Here is an 18,060-nt window from a genome sequence, read left to right as displayed (position 1 = left end):
AAATTTTTCAACTTTCAAAGACAAAAGGACCAGTAATTTCTTTTTTGAGTTTTGTACGTCATTTTGCATTAAGCAACAAAATAAACAATTTTAAACTTGACAACAACTTGGAAATTTAACCTCACTAATTCAAATTAATCTGTTTGCTCCGTCAAAATTCTCCGAGCAAAAAGATCAGCGTCCGATTGCTCCGATTTTATTTACCGAACGCGATTCAGATTTACTTCCCCTACATCTGGATGTCATAAACGAACGATAGAGATCGATCCGAGCGGTCGGACGTGAATACCGAACGCGCCAATTGGATACTCCCTACCCCATAGTCGGTTTTCATTATATTTGAACTGTCAAATTTGACAGCTGTCGTTTTTTTAAGTTCTCCTTTTTTAATGAAAATCGATATACATATTATTAGGATGCCCATAGGAAGTTATTTAAGAAAAAGAATTGAGTTTAAGTGTGTGGCACTAAGAAACCAGAATAACTAAAAAGTAAAAAATAAATTTAAAAAAAAACTTTTTAAAACAAGGTTTTATTTAAATACATTAAAAAGAAAAAAATTACTTTTATTATGGACTTATAACGTCATTACAGAATTTTATATTATATAAAAGCTTGTCGCGAGATTTGAGTGTACAGTTGCATTCATAAAAATCTTGTACGACAACTTTATCTTGTAATTCCTGTAATTCTTGTAATTCCAATATCTTGTAAACCTATCATTATTCCCATCCAGTTTAGAAAAACATTTAAAAAACTTTGTGTCCGAATATTACACACGGGTACTGAAAATTGCCAAAATGACCTGGCAAACATCTTATTAAAAACGGCAGACCTTATTGTTTACGTCGGAATCCGTAACATTATTATAAAAAACAACGAGACCTCTGTTCTTTTCTCTCTGAATTGTCATGAGCTATCCATAAAAATTAAAAATAGATACGGATAATCAGAAAAACAGTAATTTAGAAATGAATCTTGTTTGTCATTTTGCAGGATACCTAATAATAAAAATTACTTTGAATGACGTAGGCAATGATTGAGTATTAAAACTAAAAGAACTTCGGACTTCCATTGTACTACTAAACTACAAAAACCAAATATATCACACACAATAAACAAAAATAAAAAAACAAAATATATCACTCAAGAAAAGAATGAAATAAATTAAGCCGCACGCTACTGACTCAAAGCCGCCGTAACTGTATGTTCTCGATGACAAAGACTACGACTGACTACGACACTGGTTAATTTCTGTTGCTGGCACCCATAATGGCGGCGTGCGCTAGGATATGCGCGTAGCGTTCTCGCCAAAGCGAGTTGGCCTGCCGTGTGATTTATATGGCGTGGTAATGCCAAGAGAGGATCAAGTTTTGGTGATTTTAATTTCATGTTGGTTCTTATCTCTAAATGTGAGTCAGGTTTCAGTATGATTTACAAAAGCAATACACTGGGATTTTGACATATTTAAATCAAGATCGTGGTTGGAAAAATAAGTATCCAGGCCATCACAAGCTTGCTACATGAGAGAAAACAAATTGTTGATATTTTAGCGAAAGTTTGAAACATCCTGTGAACTGGTTTAATAAAGTAAAGAATTTAAAAACCAGTTTGTCATCAAGTTGTATCTTTTCTAGATAGTTTGTTTTTTGATTCATCTCAACAGTTTTTTTTTGTTGGAGATATTCGCCTTTGAAGAAGATAATACTGATTATATTAATTTTTTATCATTAGCGATGTAGAAATTTTCCAAGCATTTACCACAACGCTATCTACGGTGTTCACAAGCAAAGTCCACCACTACTTTTTATCAGACACCCCTATTTTATAATTAGCTATACAGTTGTCATGAAGTTGTCACATGAAGTTGTCACACCCCCATGTGTTTACAACTTGATAACATTAGGCTGTTCGCTTGCTTTACCTTTTCACTCTGGATAACGGTTCGTCATTGTAATGGTTACTTATGACTGTGACAACTGAGGTGTCGTTCCATACTAATTAAATACCTTTTGTATTAATGATATACCATTGACAGTGTGGTGCGCCGGAATATAACCTTCTTTCGTGTTTTTATTATTACCGATTCTGAGCTGTCCTAGAATTTTACTGTGCATGCGCAGGTAAAAAATTGCTAGAGATTTCCCCCTATGCATGTTTATCACAGTTCTAGGACGGTTCAGAATCGGTAATAAAAAACCGAACTAAGCTATAATAGCCTTGTTGTTTTTATACACAACTTTGTTAGCTTCTAACGGATAACAAAAAGTTCTATTTTCTCTAATAGTTTCTGTAGAAAAATAACCTTCTTCGGAAAGATGGGAAAATAACTGGAACGAGGAAAAATAATTGTCAAAAAATACTTTCTAAATCATCTACTACATTATATAAAGCATTTTCTAGTTCTTTTTGCATAAGAAATTTAGCCACTATATTACAAGAAAATCATCCATTTAACAGATATAGACATATTTTGCCAAGGATGCGTTTTCGCAACGTTCATAATACAGGGTGGTCCGAACTGTATTCCGGAAACTTCGGCATCATATTCTGCAGATAATAATAAGTTTGTATAAATGTATGTCCTAAAATGCTTAGTTTCCTAGATACAGGGTGTTGAAGTTTCATTTTTATGTTACGTCAATATTTGGATGAAAATTGGTGCCTGGGAGTTTTTTGACCAGAGAAATTTGATTTTGATGTTAATATGACTACTTGTAGAGGGCGCCACCTACAAGTTTTTTAACTGATTTGAAAAGTAATAACTTTTCGTCTCTACCTGTATAAAACAACGGAGTAAAAAAACATACATTTACGACGTTTTTTACATAAAAAATCGCTACGAGTAATGGCTCTCGAGATATTTTGAATCGAAATTATCAGTACCTGTCATCATTGACATAAATTAAACATGTTGACTAAATAGTAATTAGACTGAAATCATAAATTTGAAATGTTTTGTGCCAAAAATTCGCCAGAAACTGTTTTATCATAATTTTTTGAAGAAAAAGTTACGATTAATATAAAAAAAATACAAATTTCCCAAATTTATCATTTGAAAGAAATAACTATCTACTCAACATGTTTATTTTTTGTCAAAAAAATAATGACATGCATTGACTATTTCCATTCTCAATATCTTGAGAATGGTTGTTCGTAGCCATTTTTAAAAAGAGACATTTTACGTAAAAAATCACGAAAATGTATATTTTTATACTCTGTAGTTTTATACAGGTACAGCAAAAAGTTATTACTCTTCAAAATAGTTAAAACACATCTCGGTGGCGCCCCCTACAAATAGGAGTCATATTGACATCAAAATCAAATTTCTCATGTCAAAAAACTCCCAGACACCAATTTTCAAACAAATATTGACGTTACTTCAGAAAATATTTGGAAAAAATCAAAACAAAAATGAAACTTCTACACCCTGTATCTCCGAAACTAAGCATTTTAGGATATATGTACATTTATACGAACTTTTTTACTTATTTTTGTCTGCAGAATAATATGCTGCCGAAGTTTCCGGAATATAATTCGGACCACCCTGTATACACTAAAACAACGCGATGTAGTGATATAAATGCCGCCTAAAACATACATAAAAAGTAGGCAGTAATACAGTGTGGCGCACCTCATTCGCCTTGGTTGATTAAACGAAAACGGAAAGATGTAGAAACAAAATATTTTAAGGGTATAGGTAGGAAGGCAATGTGCATAATTTAAAATTATTTTGAAATGTACAGGGTGTGTCAGAACTAAGATCCATACCAAAGTTATAATAAAATGACACCTTTTTTGCAAAGGAAAAACTAAATTTGACCGTAGTCCTCGTCTGCTGATTTCTTTGAAGAACCCTTTACAATCGACATATTCCATAATTTCTTCAATTTACCAATAAAGTTACAATACTAGACACAAATGTCAAATAATACAAAATAATTTGGAATATGGTTACAGTTCTCCGAAAGTAAACTTAAAAAACACTAAATTCAACTCAGCGGCAGTTGCAGTTCCTCTCATTATTCCAATACTCTCCAATACTGATTTATATCGCTGCATCGTTGTGTTCGTTATCTGACGACAGTGTGGTTGTTTGGCTGTCAGCAAGGATAGGGGTCGATATTCAGTAGTATATATGAAATGAACAAAATTCTTACAGCTTTAGTGTATATTAATAAATAATATTTTCTTGCCTTTAGCTGTGTATTTTTTCTAATTTCGAAAAATCGAAAGTAGAGAAAAAAATATAAAAGTAAAAAGAAAATTCTTTTGCTTGTCGTAAAGGGGGGAACCATGCTCCACTCCCACAACCGGTTTCTGGGCCTACCCTTCATCAGGTGGTCTGTCCGAAAAACGCTCTTTACCATCTTTTTATGGGAGATGCACTAATATCTCACCGACACTTTACGACATCGTCTGTTGATATTGAAAAAGTTTTGCTTGCCGTATCGGTGAGAACCAGCCTCTGGACAGCCCACCTGATGAAGGGTAGGCCCAGAAACCGGTTGTGGGAGTGGAGCTTGGTTCCCCTCACGGGGGTGTCACTTGTCTGGGAAAACAGGCAACAGTCAAATTTAAACGTGCCAGGACCAACGACAAAGAAAGCAACATCTGCCAGGCATTGGCTTTCTTTGTCACTCACATTGCTTAAATCATGATACCGCGGCCATTTTGTCAACAAAGAAGCTGGCCGGGCTGTCCTGGCAAGTGATTTAAAACAATTTTCTTTTTACAATATTAAATTACCATTTGGATGTATTTAATGCGATTATTCAGTTAACTGGTAAGTCAGAAATTACACACAAATACTTTATTCATAAATACAACTAAGATGTAAACGTATTTTTGTATTTTTAGATTTCAACTTTTGCAAAGACCCGCCTATAGAACTTGCCTGGCAGCGTACCTGTTTAACTAAACGTATTATTTCCTGGTAATAATATCAAAACACGTAAGTACCTCTATAATTTATGATGAAAAATGATTTTGATTATGTTTTATATTATTTAAATACTTTCTAACCTCAAATAATAGTAAGATTCTTGTTTATATCGCACAGCCCGTTCAAAACTGTATTGTCTTCAAAAAATGTTTACAAAACAAACAATTATTACAAAAACAATGTCCTTTTAATCTGATTTATACCTCAGAAGGATGCCAGTTAAATTTTTATTAAATCAACATTACATTATTTGGCCATTAATATGCAAAAAGGAGCATATTGCGTTAACTTAAATTTTCTTTTACTTCTCCTGACAATGTTCTCTATATTCTCTATTTTGAGTTAGTAAACTTTTGAACGGGATGTGCGATATATAAAATACATAATATATCCAAGGGCATGATCTGATAAAAGTATTTTTTGATGCATTTTTTGGTTGTTTATGCACATTGGCTTGGTTTATGTTTTATTCAGCTTATATTTATTTGGTATAACAGTTTTTTTTGCCTTTGGAATGGCATGCATTGAGGCTAGATAGTGTTTCATTAGACCATTAAAGAAATTTAAATTAGCATATATTTTTTGTGATGTTAGTGTGTTATCATGATACAGGTAGTTGTATCATAGTGCCTTATGCATGTTATTTACCTATTATATACTTATGTATTATCAGTAAATAGATGATAATATACTACTAAAATGTCTTTTTAATAGTATGTTTATCTGTCCAATTCACTAGTTATTTGCAAAATGTATTTTGAACTAATTTAAGTCATTAATTGATCATCTTTCTTTTTCAGGTTCCGGGATATTCTTTTTCATTGTTAAAAAAATATATATATTTCAATATTATTGTAATATAAATCGCAGCTCTAAAAAATAAATGATATTGTTTAGTAATGTGTAATTTATTTACTATGAATTTTCTCTGAAAATAATAAGCCTTTAATAATATCATTGATTTGCTGTGTAAAGTTAATAGACATATTTTTTAATACATTAAATTATAGTAAAGTAATAAAAAATATGTTTATTAACTTTAAACAGTAATTCAGTGATACTTATAAAAATATTTTTTTCAAAATTTCCCCTCTTTTAAGCCCCGCCCCTCAAATTCTCCTGAATTTAGCTAGTACTGCCAGGCGACACCAGGTGACGTCTGTTTCCATTTTTTAACATGAAGTTAGCATTTCTTTAATGTCCCTATTCTCTGGTTCCCCCTTTACGACAAGCAAAACAATTTTCTTTTTACTTTTTATATTTTTTTCTCTACTTTCGATTTTTCGAAATTAGAAAAAATACACAGCTAAAGGCAAGAAAATATTATTTATTAATATTCAGTAGTATCTACATTTATCAGGACCGGCACCGGAGAGATGTCCGTGTATTTGTATCTTTACCTCTTCTTTACAAATAACTCCTTAGACTTACCTCTTCTCTACAAATAACTTAAAAAATCATCAGAATCGGTCCACTTGAAAAAAATATATTAAAAAATACGTGAAAATTTTAGATATCCATTTCCGTGGTGGTCAGTGCATATTTTTTTCTCATTAAATATTGAATATTTTCATGATTTTGATAGGTGGCCTGCAGTGTGCATTCATGGTGATAAAACACAACCAGAAAGAGATTGGGTTTTACAAGGTAAGTAGTACAAAAAATATAAAATATTTCTATTTTACAAAAATTTTTTTTAGATTTCAGGAGTGGTAAGGCACCAATTCTTGTAGCAACAGACGTTGCAGCTCGTGGTTTGGGTAAGTGTGGAAAGAGAATGCACGTTGTTTTTATTTAGAGATTTTTTGTTGTTTTATTTGATCAAATAAGATTGTCAGTGGTATTATTATAGACAGGCTAATTTTTATATGCTCAATTTGAAGAAAAATAGAACACTTAAAATAATGCTACTTATTAGCCTGCTCTCTTGATGAGACCTTATTTTTAATGCAAAATAACTAAATCCAAAAAAGAAAAATTTTCTTTAGTTTTGATAAATTTAGAAATTCTTAAAGTTGGCATTTTTGACAATGCATTTTTTGCAATAGACGATCTAGTGTCATTTTTCTTTTTACTGTTTGAATACTATTACTGTATGAGTAAATAAATTTGTAATTGAGTCAGCTATAGAACCAAATTATTTTTGAAGTACTGAAATGTTTTTTTTCTGTGCTTTATTTTATTGGTTGTATGAATAAATTTAGTAATTTGTATTTTTTATTGGGATTCTTAAACTGTAATTTTCTAGGAATAGCCGCCAAAACAAACCCCAAAAATAAAAATCAAAATATACATATATCTTTAATTAATTTCAGTTAAGAACGCTTCTGCTTTGACTTTTATAACATATTTTTTGTAAAAAAAGTAATTGAAGGGTACGAGGGAAAAGAGATCAAATTCACTAAAAGTAGTGTTTACACAGAATATCGAAAATATGTAACTTTATTTTCGTTATTAATTATCCGACATAATTATCCCAATACAATAGGAATATGAAAAAATTCTTAATAGAATATTTACAGCTATAATTAACGTTATTATCAACTATTGTGGTTGCCCATTTAAAATAAATACCTGTAAGAGTTTTTGTCATTATATTTTAAGCAAAAACGTGGCACCACTCCATGCTTACACATGCAAAAAGGATGAGTCCATGATTATGATCGCTTTTCACAACAGTATTTAGAAACACTATACAAAAGACGCGACAATATGGACTCTAATCGTTTCTTTTGCGGAGCGCTTATAATATTTTGGACCTTGATAATTAACCTAATTTAAATGTAGTAACTGTGATCATTTTTACACAAAACCAAAATTTGGGCTGAGAAGTATAAAATGACGCTTTTAACCAAATTTTGTCAAAATTGGACTCGATTCTTTTCCTCTGTACCCTTCAACTGTGTTTGACGAATTATGTTTAGCTATATTAGGAAAGTTACCGAAGAGGAACTATAGGTATTTTTTTATTTAACGTGTTATGTTTCACTGGTGATATTCCATGAAATTTGCAGTGACCATATACCGTATAGTAAAAAAAAACGCCGTCAATTTGGCTTAAAAATGACGATCGAAGACATTCTAAAATTTTTGGATATAAAATGGCAGCGATCTTCATTTCAACTCTGTCGCCGTTTTTTTTTTCAGTTCTATGATACATATGGTTAATAATAATAACCTACTAATTTATAATTAATCTCAAATGAAAATACGGTTTTAAGGTTAACTAAATTACAAATTCATGTAATCATACCGTATTTTTTTAAATTTTCGATTATTCTGGATTCACAATATCGTTTGATAGAATGAAAAGAACATCACAATATGGTTAGAATTATTATTTCAGTTCAAAATTTTGCTGTATCTGTCAATCTCTGAAGTTCTTTAAAGTGTCAGCTTGCTTCTTCAATCATATCTTGATTTTTTTTTTAATCTTTATTGTATATAAAATATTTGGCATATTTTTTATATAGTAATTTTAATCTTTAAAGTTTTATTGTTTATAGTGTATCTAATTTTTGCTGTCCATGCCAAATATCTCTGTTATTCTTGGATATAAAACATTGCTAGTTTTGCTAAAGTTGACTACACTACTGGTTTCAAAATGTCAAAAACTATTTAAGAATCTTTTTTATTTTAACTATTTAATAAGTATATACCCCATTATTTTCATTCATTTTCGCCCTTTACCTTGTAAACGAAGCACAGTATGACTATTTTGTATATCAAGGGCAATGAAAATGGGACACACTGTACCACGTTGTATCGCTTGCGACTCCTGAAACTACCAATGAGAACTGCGGAAACCCTTATTGGTTCCCTAAGGCTGGACGCACACAGAAAGAGTAAAACTGTTTTAGACAAAAAGGATTTTGCCTGAGACAATAAAAAATTATATTTTGAAGCAAAATATTTTATTTTATGCACGGCGTAAAACGACGATACGTCGATCAGTCTGACTGTGACTAAATGAGCCTAAACCTGTCTTAAACCTCGCGATTGAAATTTGCGTTCAGCCATTTAATTTGCTTTGAGGCATTACATAAAAACAATCTTAGTCAAAAACGTTGTTATCCCGGACAAAATCGTTTTTATCTTTTATAAAAATATTGTGTTTTGTTTTAAAGAGTAGCAAAATGTTTTATTTACAATCAAATCTGCACGGCATAAAATGACGATCAATCGATTAACGTCAATTGTTGTGAGTGTAACGTCAAGACTGGCTAAATGACCCTAAACCTGTCTTAAATCTCGGGACAGATCAGTGTGAGACGTATTTGACTAAAACTGTTTTGCTCTTTTTGTGTGCGTCCTGCCTTACAATGTATCGCTTAGGACGTCACTTGGCGCTTTCACTGTCAAGAACTTCAGTGAAGTATATACCGGGTGCATCTCTGAAGTGGCTCACCCCTGTAACTTTTTTTTGTTTTCAGATAAAAAAACGAGATTTGGTATGTTAGTACATATATGACATAAATGAGGATTTATTGACGTATTCAATTATTTGAAACTGTAACATGCGATTCGTAACGACAATTTGACTCGAAATATCAAGTATGTGGTACCTAATTATTCGTAAAAATGCTTTTTTCAAATATGCTATTGAGCCACCTTTGTTCCATTGGAAAAAATTGCGATATGATTAAAAAACGATTTTTTAACCGGCCAGGAAAAGACACAAAAATCATTAGATGATCAAATCTATTTTTCCAAGGCTCCTTAATTAAAAATTAGTGCTTTTAACACAGCCATGGCACTTTAGATTGAAATTTAAAATACGATTTTTTTATAAGCAAAAATGTCAAAAGTTGACATATGATATATGTCATTCTATTCAGTGTCATTTTTTATTGAATAAAGTAAAATATACAGAGGGTGCCATTTAAAAATCAAAAGTTGTAGTCATTTCCGGTGAAACAGGAAGTGGCCAAAAAATTGAATACGTCAATCAATCCTAATTTATGTCATATACTAACAAGCCAAATTTTATCTGAAAAAAAAAGTTATAGGGGTCAGCCACTTTTGAAACGCACCGGGTATATAGTAATACTTAAACTGATATGTTATTCTGACGCTTATTTTGAGGTAGTTTTTATTCAATCACACGGTACGTAAACTTGTGAAAATAAGGTTCCATCTGAATCAATGCTGGATTGCGCTGGTAGCCAAACCATTTAGCGAAATCAATCCCGAAGCGCCCCAGCCCAGCAGCAGCGCAACTAAACCTAGCCCAATGTCGTCTTTTTTCAGAGGCACGCACAATGTACACGTGTGTTGTGTTGCAAATGGCCAACCACACGTTCCGCATGTGTGCCTCTCTCTGACTGACGACGTTACACGCTCTGACTGAGCGAATCTCGAAGGGCCGCCAACCGCTGTCGGCCTGCCTTCTCTCTGATAGAGCTGGCAACCAAGCCTGTGTCCGCCGCCGCAGCCAACGTGCGTCTCTGGCCGTACGCGGTACCGGTCCGTGTGCGTGAATGGGGCCTAATGAGACTGACGTAGGTGGGAGCGGGCGGTGCAGAGACAGGACTACAGAGAAGCTGACGGCGGCCGGTTGGCCAGCGACCTCTGCCGGCCGGCAACGCTGCCTGCTAGGCCACTGCGATCGTTGTAGAACAATGACAAACACCCATAGGTAGGATATTATTATGTGTTTTGAACATTTATTTTTATTTTTAATTATTTTTTTCGTAATTTGGTCTGGTCGTTTAATTTATTTTTTTGTTTTTTTTTAGTTTTAATATTAATTTAGCTGTAAAAGCTGGTCTAAATTGACGGAAGAAAAACTCAAAACAATATTTGATATTCTTTACTATTATTAAAGAGAGACTATCAACTAGAAAATATAAACATTCAGTTTAGAATAGAAATGTCTGTCTGTTTAGTAAGGCCGGTCATAGACATATAATTGCAGGTGCATATTATACATTATTTAGTAATATAAAATGAAATGTGTAATGAGTTTATTGTTAGATGCTTGCTTATAAATTACATTAAGAAATATAAAAAAACTAATAAATAAAAAAAAGCAAATTTTGTACTACAATAAATTGTTTGTGGCATATACAGTTTCTCAGCTTTTAACTAACAGCTAAACTTGGTGTTTCTTTAATATCTGAGATATACAATAGGTAGTTGAAATTTATAGTCAAGTTTGTTTTGAGAGTTTCTTCAATTTATATTTTATTTTATTTAAGTTTATTTATTTTAAAATATCATTTTTTTAAAACGAGGTGGTGAGGAGGTGATAGCAAAACAATGACATGATTTATTAAAATATAATTTTTGTGCTGTGGCCGACTGTAAAAATTAAAAAGCTTGGGTTCCTTTATTATTCTACAATATATTTTTTTACTATTTATTAGCGTAATTTTGCTTATTATTTATAGGTGAATAATTGATAAAACTTACATACAAATATAGGTATTTATAAGTATTTTTATGTAAGATTATATGGTTTCTTGATATTAAATTTTAATTATAAGTTTGTAGGATCGTAAGTATAAATATTTTTTAAAGGTGATACAATAGTTTTTGTATAAGGTTATCTGTGATATTTATTATACATTGTTGCTTACAGGTTGTTTAGATACTTTATAGATTGTGGGTATCCCATATCATAAATTAAGATATTGTCTATTCGCGAAGGATGTGTTTCTGTCACAGATCTCGGTTTAACATAGCTAGATCTGTGTTTTATGGATTTGAGATGTATCGTAGCTATTCCAGGCTACAAATCAACTATAAGATTTCATAGCTGTTTTAAATAAAACATAATATTTTGTTTACTTCAACTTGATCTCATAATATGCTATAAAATTTGTTTTACGTATTGAATCGAAAATTTAGTGGTAATTGTAGTATAAGAAATACATTATAACGTTTTATTCTATTTGTGAAGCAGTGGCGACTTGTACCCATCTGGTAAATCTAAGATACACAATCTATAATTGTTATTTATGTTCTCCTTACAGTGTGTTTTTTTTAGTTAATAAAAAATGCATAACCGAAAACATTCACCAGTCGTCACCGCTCAAAAGCGATAGTTGATTTGTCACTGTCAAATTAGAATAATTTTAATAGCGTCATCTCAAAACTATTTTACAGATGTGGAAGACGTGAAGTTCGTTATCAATTTCGATTATCCCTGCAATTCGGAAGATTACGTTCACCGCATTGGTCGTACTGGTCGATCACAGAAAACGGGAACAGCATACACGTTCTTCACACCGCAAAATTCCAACAAAGCGGGTGATTTGGTTTCTGTACTAAGAGAAGCTAAGCAAGTGATCAACCCTAAGCTGCAGGATATGGCCGATCACGGTAGATCGGGAGGTGGTGGTTTAAGTAAGTGTGAGCAACTGTGAAATACTAATTATTTTATTAACTTATGAGTTCTCAGAGAATTTAAAAAAAATCTTAAAATTTAATTGTTCAAAAAAATCTTAAAAGGTAAAATATTTTTATCAAATCTTACATGACAATGTAAAACTAATCTAACGTTAATTGGAAAGCTCATAACAAAAGAAATATATACAGTGTATTCCGTAAAAAAGACATAAGTTTGGGTTATATTTCAAAAATGACAGCTCCCAGCGAAAATCTAGTTACGCCACTGTGTTCTACATGAAAAACTCTGAGACTCTGAGAAGTTTTCGCCTTTTCGATAAAGTATAAGATAATTGAGATACGAAGGGGGTCGAAAAGTGCAACAATTTTAATTTTTCCCTGTAACGCAGAAACCAAGGGGGCGAGGACAGATCTGTGTGTAGCATCTTTAATTTTATAAAAAAGTACGAGAGCAATGTGAAAATCGCATCGTTGTAGCTCTACTCATAAAAAACGCACGAAAATGAGACACCCTGTTCACCTCGACGCAGCAAACACGGCCAGGATATGTTTTCCGCAGCTAGTTTTGTTGCGCACTACACACAAACTCGATCATAATCTTTGACATCATTAGGCTTGGCGCGTTTTTGGGGCTATTTGACACGCTTTTCGCACGCACGTAACTTTAAACAATTTTTACCAAGTTATTTATTTCTAAGGTGTAATATTTGGAAAATAGTGTTTTTATACATATCTGAAGGATATTATTGAAACAAAAAAAAACTGGAAAGTTCAATATTTCATATAATGTTGTGGAGGAACTTCTCTTTATTTTGATTGTATTTACTTTACTTTGTTTGACAGGTAGATGGCGTAAACTTGGAAGCGGTGGAGGAGGAGGTCGGCTAGGTCGCGGTGGACCTCGATCCCCATCCAGATCTCCCGTTCGTAGAGGTCGGAGAGATAGAGATCGTAGCCGTAGCAAAAGCCGTAGCAAGAGTAGAAGCAGGAGCAGGTCCAGAGATAGGAGACGCAGGAGATCCTATTCTTATTCCAGCAGCTCTAGCAGCAGGTGAATATAGTTTCATATGAACAGGGATGCTTGCACATTATTTGTTGTAAATGGTATTTACCCTCGGTATTTTTTTACTTTATTCAATAGAAAATGACACTCCGACTAGAATGACATATCATATGTCAACTTTTGACATTTTCGCATATGGTTTATTTGAAATTGTAACATGCGGTTCATAACGACAATTTGACTCGAAATACCAAGTGTGTGGTATCAAATTATTCGTATAAAATACTTAATATGCTAAATATGTTCTAAATATGCTAATGAGCCACCTTCAGGCCATTTAAAAAAATGGGGCTATTATTAAAAATGCAATTTGGGCATCTTTTAACCGACCAGGACAAGACACTAAAATATTAGACGATCAAATATATTTTTCCAAAAGGCTCCTTGAATAAAAATTAGTATTTTTAACACAGTCATGTGTTGAATATGTCAAAAGTTGACATATGAAATGTCATTCGATTCGACGCACCCGGTATATGTATTGTGTCTAAAATTGAAGTGAAAAATCGGTAACAAAGTTACGAATTTTATTTGATGCTTGTCAAAAAGTAAAGTAAAAAAAGTAACCGTGACAATATTACCATGTATATTCGTCAAATATTTTGATACAGGTCAACTTTTATTGATTTTCCTATATCCATTTCAGTCGGTCTAGATCAAGAAGTCCTCTACCACCAAGAAGCAGCACACAAACTAAACCTCCGTCACCTCCACCAAAACACGTTCCACAGCCTGCTCAGAATTCGTCTGCGCCGCCTCCACAGCCACTGCCCAAACCGGTTATGGCGCAGCCGCCTCAGAATAACATGGCACCGCCCCCCACTCAGATGCCGCCGGCGCCGGCTCACTTGAATCAGCCGCCTGTTCAAAATCACGTGCAAAATTCCATGGTAAATCATATCCAGCCTCATTTGATCCCAGGACAACCGCCTGCGCAATTACAGATGCAACAGCATGTAAGTATATAATTTGATAAAGATTTTGACAGGCGATACCTGTAAATTAAAATGGCAATTATTTCAGTTTAATAATTCAGTTCAATACTCAGGAATAATAATACATTTATTAGTTGTAAGCATTGAAAAAAAATATGCGTCGTCCGTCGTTGATTTTATGCAATTTTATTGGTTTATTTGACGTTTGACAATTCAAACATAAATATGATTGTGGCAGAACGATGAATTAGGAATGCATATAAACACTTATTTAATAATAATAATTACTAACTAATGTTCATGTATCCGCCATCCGTTGATACGATCATCCGACAGCGCTCTGGTCATAATCTTTTCGCGCAACTTTTCATCCGAAAGTTTTTAACTTCTGCCCGTCAACGGAAAAAGTTAAAATAAATTTGACTTTTTATCCCCCAACACCCTATATGTTAGCTTTGTTCGGGTTTTTTCTTGAACCGTCCTAGAACGGTGATACGCATGCGTAGAAGAAAATTTACGTTCGGGTTCGATGAGAACTGTTTTTGGACCTTTTTTGGATTCTCAATTAGATCAAGTTAAATGTTCGGGTTATAACGCGGACGGTTCTAGAACTAGAAAAAACAGTTCAAATTTGATCCTAGCTGGGCAGCAAAAATCGTTTTTAGACCATTTTTGTACTTTTCTTTCTAACCTAAAAAGTTTTATGTTTTACGTTTTTTTTACCATCCAGGATATTTATTGCAAGAAAATACATCAAATTGACTTTCAAGATGATATTTTTCATGAGGATATTGAATTATTGTAATAAGTTTTACAGATGTTAATAGAGTACTTTCGGAATATTTAAATATCATAATATATCTGCAGGTAGGGGGGTATTGTTTTTTTAAACGATTAATAACTCATAAATAATTATTAATTTTTAGCAAGAAAAGTGTATTTTTTCATTAAATACTCAGCACTGCCATAATTCTGAATTGATACCTGTAGCTAATAATCTTATACTTCTAACATATAGTACCTACCTAATATGTATCTAATTAAGAAGACAATTTGAACATGGTGAATGAATAATTCTGCTTTATTTTGTAAGTAAATATTGTTACTATTTTGATATTTAAAATATTACTTTATTTAGTTATAGTTAACATGGCAGTAGTATGTGAAATATATAACATTTGTCCTTATATAACAAGATAAAATAAATAAATTATACATATTTATTCATTATTTTAGGAGATGGACAATACATACATATTATAACAAGAACCTATGACTAGTAGGACTTTGATTGAAACTGAAAAAAAATATGTACCTCATCTACAAATTAGTATTGTAATAATACTTATTGTTCAATTGAAAAATGTGCCTGAACTACCCTTATGAAACCAGCTTAACCAAGAAGAGCTAAATTATTTTATTATTATAAGTAATATTTCTGAAAATGATCTTGTAGAGAGGGATAAATTACAAATTTAGTATAGTAATATATGTAGTATGTATATATTTATTATTTATTTCATATTTATCATTCTACCCTAACCTAACACAAATTAATTTTTTTTTAACATAAAATTTTATTAAAGTGTTTCAGTTATAACAATTAGAAATTAAAGCTCTATGGAAGTCAATTTAACTTATTTTTAAGATTCTTGGGGGTTAGAAATGTAACAAAATAAAAATAGTTAACGTAAAAAAATTGATAATTTTTATTAACTAAATTAATAAACAGTTATGACCATAATGAATTTTTTGTAGTTGTATAGCATATCATTTAAATATTTTTCTATTACTAGAATGTCTTCAATATTAGGCTTCTTATGTTAATTATAGAATAATGAGGCAAAATTCATCTGTTCTAAATTAATCCTGTAAAACTTTGTTCATAATTTTGGTTTCTATTTTCTGTTCAAGGCTGTAGTGCAAAACTATATATTATATTAAACATTTATCATTTTCCACTGATTCCACAATTAGTATTTGATTAATGCAAACCATTTGTTTTTATTATTCCCAGTTATTCTTTAAATATCCTTCGGCAATTATTGGCATATCTAAAAAGAAAGCATGGTTAGCCTACCTAATATGTCTCTCCTTTGTAGGGCTTTATTTTGAAATAGCTATGTACTTAAATTTATTATACATAATCAAATAAATTATTTAGATATAAAATATATAAATTAAAACTTTTTTTTAATATTGCATTATTTAGCTACTTATACTAATTACGTATCCTATGTATGTGTGTTGTTATATTTTACATAAATATGTATAAATTTAAATATATAAAGGCAGATAATTTTTTGGCAATCAATTTTGATTATAATATTGTGGTCATTAGAAAATAGAGAGTTAGCTATATAATTAGAAAGAAGCAAACCACTTATATCAAGGATAAATGGCAGTTTTTTATGTATGTACCTGATATATTTCGAGAACATTCCAATGTACTATTCTTAGGTATAAATTATTAAAATTCTGTTCATTTTTAGTTCATATTTAGTCAGATATCACAATCTATAAAATCCCAATTATATATTGTACATATCCTGTTACAGTTGTAATTTTAACTTACCTACTTTCAAATGTCACAAATGCTGTCCTAACACTATCTTAAATGCTTTCTCAAATCATTATTTCTGTGAAAATAAATAGTATAATCCTCCAGGAATTGAACATTAACTAAATTTTGATCATATTATAACGAAATAAAGCTAGAGTATATTTGAATTTCTTGAAATTACCCTGAAAAGGAAATAATTTCTGGCGGTCAATGCAATAGAAATTCACTACTAAATCTTATTTTTTTAACTGCTCTGTAATCTTCCATTTGGGTGCTCAAGTGTTGTTTTTTGTAATAAACAAACAAATTTTAAGGACATCTCTCATATTTCAATAGTGAGGTTAAGTCGCTTCTGTCACTTTCACTTTCGTCCAAAAATAGTTCGAAAAGCGTTCGGGTTTCATCATGTAGTTCATAGTCCTTAAAAGGTCCAAAAACAGTTCTAGAATTCAAACCACTGCGCAAGTAGTTACTGCGCAGTGGGAGAACGATTCTAGGACGGTTCTCAAAAACGAACCCGAATAAAGCTATTAATTGATTTTCGGATCCTAGAAAACAAAATAAAGGTGAGTTTCGTTAAAGAAGCATATGCCTAAAATGTAAGGATTTTGACATATTTTACATTTTGTAAAAATGAAGAATAAATTTTAAATTTCAATAAGAGCACCCAAATTGTAATTTACTCTGTATAGCCATTATTTTAATTTGGTTTAACATACAATGATTATTGTAATTACATATCATTTAATTACAATAATCATTGTATGTTAAACCAAATTAAAATTTGGCCCGAAAAGTTATACAGGCTGAGAGGGAGTTACTCACAAAAAAGTCCACCAACTATTTTCGGCAAATTTCCGAGAATTTTTTTCGTTTTAACTGACACGAAATGATAACTAGTTGTTAAAGTTGAACTAATATGACAGCTATGTTGAAGGAACGTCAGACATATCGTAAAGAAGTTATATTTTTTATTATTGATTCGTTTATATAACCGTTATTGAACTTTTAACGATCAGGTCTCCGTGCTCCGTGGGGCAATGTTTCAGGATTCAAGCTACGAAGCGAGAGACCTGAGATCAAATCCCGGCCGGGGCAATTTTTTTTTATTTTTATTATTTAAAATACTGTTGATAAATGTTGTTGTAATTGATAAATGTTGATACTGTGTTGATGTAAACTTATGGTTTATTGCTAGTAT

General features: G+C 31.8%; 1 protein-coding gene and 1 long non-coding RNA gene across 2 annotated transcripts in view; both read left to right on the top strand.

Annotated features, from left to right (window-relative positions):
• LOC115878174 (ATP-dependent RNA helicase dbp2-like) overlaps positions 1-18,060 on the top strand; it is a 33,396-nt gene that overhangs the window by 6,042 nt on the left and 9,294 nt on the right. The window contains exons 7-11 of the mRNA XM_030894585.1: positions 6,531-6,592; positions 6,646-6,705; positions 12,056-12,295; positions 13,142-13,349; positions 14,008-14,317. Of these exons, the coding sequence (XP_030750445.1) occupies positions 6,531-6,592; positions 6,646-6,705; positions 12,056-12,295; positions 13,142-13,349; positions 14,008-14,317 (880 nt within the window). The remainder of the gene's footprint in view (positions 1-6,530; positions 6,593-6,645; positions 6,706-12,055; positions 12,296-13,141; positions 13,350-14,007; positions 14,318-18,060) is intronic.
• Positions 15,182-16,364, top strand: LOC115878175. Its single transcript, XR_004049477.1, has 2 exons — positions 15,182-15,384; positions 15,533-16,364. It is a non-coding gene; the product is annotated as an uncharacterized LOC115878175 (long non-coding RNA).

Source organism: Sitophilus oryzae, unplaced genomic scaffold (genome assembly GCF_002938485.1).
Source record: "Sitophilus oryzae breed Bouriz unplaced genomic scaffold, Soryzae_2.0 scaffold_1500_pilon_pilon, whole genome shotgun sequence".
In the NCBI taxonomy this organism is placed as follows: Eukaryota; Metazoa; Arthropoda; class Insecta; order Coleoptera; family Curculionidae; genus Sitophilus; species Sitophilus oryzae.
The sequence above is the reverse complement of the archived record's forward strand: the minus strand, read 5'-3'. Positions and strand labels throughout refer to the sequence as shown.